At 36.9% G+C, this 6,325-nt stretch overlaps 1 protein-coding gene across 3 annotated transcripts in view; it reads right to left on the reverse strand.

Annotated features, from left to right (window-relative positions):
- Nucleotides 1-6,325, reverse strand: part of LOC111865556 (nuclear exosome regulator NRDE2) — a 49,767-nt gene that overhangs the window by 16,160 nt on the left and 27,282 nt on the right. For all 3 annotated transcript variants that reach the window (XR_004513143.1, XM_023853691.2, XM_033751869.1), the window contains exons 11-12: nt 4,782-4,941; nt 2,396-2,589 (exon numbers count right to left, since the gene is read on the reverse strand). Coding sequence is in view for 2 of the 3 variants with exons in the window: in XM_023853691.2 (XP_023709459.1) it covers nt 2,396-2,589; nt 4,782-4,941 (354 nt within the window). In the remaining variant the exon portion in view is untranslated. The remainder of the gene's footprint in view (nt 1-2,395; nt 2,590-4,781; nt 4,942-6,325) is intronic.

A 6,325-nucleotide genomic window follows, 5' to 3' on the forward strand; every position in this document is an offset into this window, starting at 1 on the left:
CTGAAGTCTTATAACGCCCTCCACATATATTATAGAATACTTCTTAGCCCTCCAAGAAAGAATGGGATGTATATACCTTATAGTAAGACAGAGAGGAGAATACCCGTTACACTTGCCTCCCTCCTGCCTCGACTGGGAAAGGCCGGCTTGCCAGGTCATAAATGCTGCATTTCACACATTTTCGCCTTTGTAACTGCAAGTACAGTCCAGTCAAAAATATGGTTTTTAATACGAACTTCATTTACTTGAACTCTATTCCACATTGAAGCAACAGTCCAGCCTGAAATTTATTTTGTAATACTAAACATTGTGGAGCTGAAATTTTACATTATATCAAAGAATTGTTTCTAAAATGACAAAAATATGACCTTATTTCAAAATTATGCCAAAATATGCTGTAAAACCAATAGAACTCTAAAATATGCATTTATATGCACAATAAAAACGACATAATTTCAATAAGAATGACTGGAAACATGCATAATTACATTTAAAAATAGGAATAAACGCTAGGAAAAAAATATGACATGTCATAGAAATCCGGGCCCTAGTAATAATACTAATTCCATCTACCGGGGATGAAAAGGAATGGTTAGAGAGAAAATTTATTTATATGATGTGCAAGTTTCAACTTGTTTGGTTGATGCATATGAGGATTAAAATTGTTTTAGTGAAGTTAGTTTTATTTGTCATGTCATGTTTCAAAATGGAACAAAAAGTAACAATTAAGTTTTGTGTACAATTAGAGAAAACAGCTACTGAACGTTTGAATGTTGAAAAGTGTGTATGGTGAAGAATGTTTATCAAGAACAAGTGTGTTTGGATGGCATGAAAGGCACACAGAAGCAAGTGAGAATGCAAAAATTGTGGGTGAAAACAATGTTGACTGCATTTTTGATGCTAAACATATTACTCTTCACAAATTTGTGGACAAACTGGACAAACAGTTAACCTAGTTTACTATTTGGAAGTACTGAAAAGGCTGTGTGAAAAAGTTAGACAAGAACGACCCAAACTTTTTGCCAACAACTAATGGATCCTGCATCACGACAATGCATCTGCTCACATGGCATTGTCCGTGAGGGACTCTTTAGTTAGTAAACAAACAACTGTGCTGCAACACCCTCCTTATTCATCGGATCTAGCACCCAATGACTTTTTCCTGTTCCCAAAGATAGAGGAAATATTGAAAGGAAGGCACTTTGATGACATTGATGACATCAGGAGTAACATGACAGCAGCTCTGAAGGCCATTCCACAAAACCAGATCTAAAATTGTTTTGAAAGGATTAGACGCTGGCATTTGTGTGTAGCTTCCCAAGAGGAGTACTTTGAAGGTGACCATAGTGATATTCGCCAATAACGTATGTAGAACTTTTACTGCGATGAGTTGGCAAACTTTACTGTCAGACGACACAGAATGCAGAATTAAGATTATGGTCTTCTGAGATAACCCATGTAGTGTGGTACACATTGCTGTCTCTATCTTCAAGTAGGTTAATACCTATCAGACTATAGAGTGTCACATCCCAGACAATAATTTTCATATCTGCCCTCATATCCCATACACAGATCATGATGAATTTTTCTTACTAATACAATAAAAACCTCAAAAATTCAGAATTCACAATAATTCAGATAACTTTTCTCAGTGCATTACGACCTTGCCGACCACACTGGCATGATTCATAAATTGCCACATGCAGGGCTAGCACAGATGACAGTAGATATGACGTATATATACACCTCATTTTTAACATCAAGGCCATTTTAAAAGATATATAAAGTCAAATCATTTCAGGTCTGAAAATTTGCCATGAGACAGTAGATATGCAGACAGCTAACCTACAAACACTGATGAGACTAAAAGAATATGACACAAAAAGTGCAATTTAAAACTGGGCCAGCAGCTGGAATGAAATTAAAACAAAAATGCATGGAACAAAATCATTAGCAATTAAGAACTAAAGTTTGATCTTGAAGGCACTGAAGAAGAAAATTTTCATAGAACATTTGGAGCTGACCTGAGTGATGTTCACAACTGGCTTAGTAAGGATGAGGAGGACTTTGGATACCAAAATCTCAGCGAAGCAGAAACTGCATAGCAAGCTGAAGAGAACAGTTCAAGTAAACAGGACGAGGAAGATGAGAAGGAAGAAACACGTGCAAAGTTCAAATTTTAAGAAGTGAAACAAAACTTGTACTCCATCATCAGTTGTATTGCCTAAAAAGACACTCAAATTCCATTTTATTGCTTCCCTTAATATATTTTCAGTAGTAATTCTATAATTCAGACTTTCACTAATTTGGACTAGGCTTCACTCCCAATTAGTCTGAATTAGTTGCCTTAATGTATTCTGATTATAAAAATAATAACAACAAATATGACACTCACTTTCACCCAGGGACACTCCTCCACAGCTCTGTAAAATGCTGTCCTTCTGGTGAGTTCAGTTCCATGATCATACAGGAACTGCATGTACATTCTCCAGATGAGTGGGCATCGCTTGGTGAGTGGCTCATTCTTAAGCAGAGTGAAGAGCGCTTGCAGGCGATTCTTCGCACTTTTATCAGGCACAAAAGGCCCAGCTATACAATGAGGAATAGTCACAGTAAGGTTGAGAAACATTCTATTGTCATATACATAACTAAAATATATACAATAAACTTTCCCATTACTATATTTGCACAAACCATTAAGCTCAGGATCTTCAGTATTTCCACTTTTCTTTATAAAAACAAAGACTAAAATAAGAAAAATATCAATTTTACATGTCATTTTATATGGGTGTGGAACTTACATTAAGGGAAAAACATAGATGGAGGGTGTCTGAGAACAAAAATATATGCACCCAAGAGAGCATAAGTAAGAAAAGGTTGGAGAACACTGCCTTATATTTTTACTCTTGTTGCCAAGCCTGCCTCATTGGTTCAATGGTAATATGATTGCCACTGGACCAAAGGTTCATGGGTTCAAACCCATCAATGGACTGTCAAGGGCAATAAAAATCCACAGCACAACTTCCTCTGGAAGGGAAGCAAAGCCAGGAGTCCCATGTCATATACTTATGGCATGTAAGAGAACCTTTCACTCATGATAAGAGATAAATGAACGCAAAACTATACACCATTTCTGGTTGCCCATAAAGCCACTTACTGTGTTCCTAGATGCTGCTGCAGTCACACAACTGTGGAGACCTCTGGCAGACAAGAGTGAGAATTTTAAAACACCCCACCTGACTGACCTCTGCTGTATAATGTTACTCACCCAAGTGGTGTCTCAACATATTTATAAGTTACAAGAATACCAACCAGTTAAGGTTAAAACCATAAATTATTTGTCAGAAATGTGGCATCAGGAACCATCTAACCAACCAACAAACTTTGTGAACATACTTGTACCTGATTTATCTGCTATGAAGGAAAATTTAATCTATTCAGAGCTGGAGGACTCCAAAGAATACCATTTGGAAAAAATGTGTACTCAAATTGGAGAATACCTTTCCAGTTTTATGTTAATATTAGTCCTCTCTTGGCCATAATGCAGAGCCCTGCATCTAGGACTGGCATGCATCTCACATTACAATCCAAATGACTGATGGATAAGATTAATTTGCTCCATCTTAATCTACTGTAGCAGTCACCCCATGATTTTGAACATCTCTCTTAACTTTAAAAATATACTATTACTATTTTGCACATATGTCTTTTTCTCTTCCTTTTTAAATAAATTTAGGAATTTGATTACAAGAGCAGATTCAGCAGTCTACTGGCTACAATTTAAATTATGGTGAAGATATCTGATAAAGGGCAAAATAAATATGACTTAGATCATGCAGTGATGTTGTACCAATTGCCACAAATAGTCAAATGCAGTATGTGAAAGAATGGTAACCTTGGGAGATAAACAGGATACAGACAATCCTTATTTTAATTACATGATATCCATGAGTTTTCCATTTCATCTAGCATTCCAAGGAGTTCAACTGGTGGACTAACAATACAGCACATAAACAAACTACAGAGGAAGATACTCACACAATGATCAATGCACACAAATTTAATGCTGAAGTGTTTCAACCAAAAATCAGTGATGATCGAGAAATGGTGATGTTTAAATGATCATCAATTACAATGAAACCACAATTTAGTGTTCCTTGATTTAAGGTTTTCCATCACTGGACATGCAATGCAAATGATCCAAGCCAATACTCTCAGCTTTAAATGACTTTCATTTAAGAGTATCCTCAGTTTAAGTGTTCAAATCCCCTGCTCCCAAAAGAAACCTTATACTGTCACACCTTATACAGTGATCATTTAAACATCACAAGCACCTTTTTAGTCGAAGTTGTCATGCACTGAATTTTTATGCACTAGTGGTCATATGAAAAATAACCAATATGTCCATAATGTAGTCTGCTAAGTTATGATGTTGTGTAGTCTTGTAGATAAGTATGAATGTTTCAGAGGAACACACTGTCTCTATCTTCAGGACAGAACTCCTACACTGAGAACCGACACAGTATGTTCCTCCAAAATATTAGTACCCACCTACCAGACTATAAGATGTTGTAACTCAGAAGATCCTGAACATTACAGCATGTTCATGAAGGGAAGGTGTTTGATATCAGAGAGACAAGGTTAAGTTGGCTCTGTACAGGTGGTAAGTAATGCAGTGTTCTGTGATAGCAGGAATGTATTCAGAATTCCAATAGTCATCAGCAATGCATGGGGTTTTTCTGTAGAAAATACATTCCTCCATGTGAAAAAGAAAACTATACCTGTATGTAAATAGTTAGGCATCTGTAAAACAAGATCTTCCTGCTGGTACTGTCGCTGTCTTGCCAGAAGCACCAAAAATAAGTGTGCCATCACAGAGTCTGTTCTAATGAAATATCTCGTTATCTTCCACCAGGGACTACCAATGCCACCTACACCAGACTGAAACATTTAGTTACTTGTGAACACCAAAATTCTATCTTATGAATTTTTCACTTATTTTAACTATGATGGAGATGAATTCTCACCACAAATTATAAACTGGGTGCATTTTATATTGTTACTGTTCCATCTTTCCAAAACACCAAATGTTATACTATGAAACAATCATTTATCAACTGTATTACATTACAAGGTCATGAACAAACAATTCAAGAACATGGTGCTAAGGAAAATATAAGGACTTAAGAAGGAAATGGAAGCAGTGCTTTTTTTCTCAGTTGGTACATGAACTGGCAAACTGATGTGTACCGGCAAACTTCCTTAAAGTCTAACACATACAGCTACCAGTATACTGTATGTTTTGTCGTTGAGGCTAAATTAAAGCCTCAGAGTATTAGCAAACATTTTCTTATAAACAAGTGCCAAATGGTGTGCATTATATCTATATAAATAAAAATGTAAATGTTCATTTGTTCAGGATCCTAAATCTCTGGAAGTTCTTCACCGATTGCTTCGAAATTTTGACACAACGTTGCATTCGAATGCGCGCGTTTTTATATACCTATTATATAATGTCACACCTGTGACAGGTAAAAACATGCTTCTTTTGAAAAACAGAATTGGAATTTGGAATTCAGAAGAGTCACCCCTGTGGAAACGCTAGAACAGACCGTTGCATAGGAAGTAACAATAGCGATACTGTATCGGATCTCCACGGTTACGATGAATACTCAGAGCGTTCCCACAGAGACAATGCAATAACAATGGGTTGTTGCGCAGGAATCGCGGAATCAACAAAGCAGCGTTTCCGCAGTTATGACAAAGGCTCATTTGCATAGGAGCGGCCGAGGGTATAAAAGGAGGTTGAATTCATTCGCCCAGTCAGTCTTGGAATAGCTGCCGCTGAAGAAGGTTGGAACCTAGACGCCAAGATATACAGAAGTACTGGCCGAGAGACTGTGTAACCAGTAACTCTAATACTGCAAGTGGCGATAATTGTAAAGTGTGCAAGTGAATTACAATAAAGATTCGCTATAATTAATATGGCGTAAAGTTATCTGTAGCGTGACATACCCAAATATGTTACATGCATTACTGACGCATGCAACACGTTACATCCACATCAAATTCATGCATTGTTTCCAATCATATTGACCGCCTGCTCTCCTTCATCTCCAACAGAGTTATGGGAGAAATATAAATCGCACACAGCTGAAGATATTTTCCGTCGAATACGCAAGGAAAATTCCAATATGAACATGGATTTCACAGCAGAAATCTGCAACGAAGCGTTGATAATGATTGAAGATTTGTGCTTAGAAATTGTGAACAAAGTTCTCAATCAATTGGGAATGCCATCACCGAATCAATCTGCTGCTGCTTC

Source organism: Cryptotermes secundus, unplaced genomic scaffold (genome assembly GCF_002891405.2).
Source record: "Cryptotermes secundus unplaced genomic scaffold, Csec_1.0 scaffold836, whole genome shotgun sequence".
Lineage (NCBI taxonomy): Eukaryota > Metazoa > Arthropoda > Insecta > Blattodea > Kalotermitidae > Cryptotermes > Cryptotermes secundus.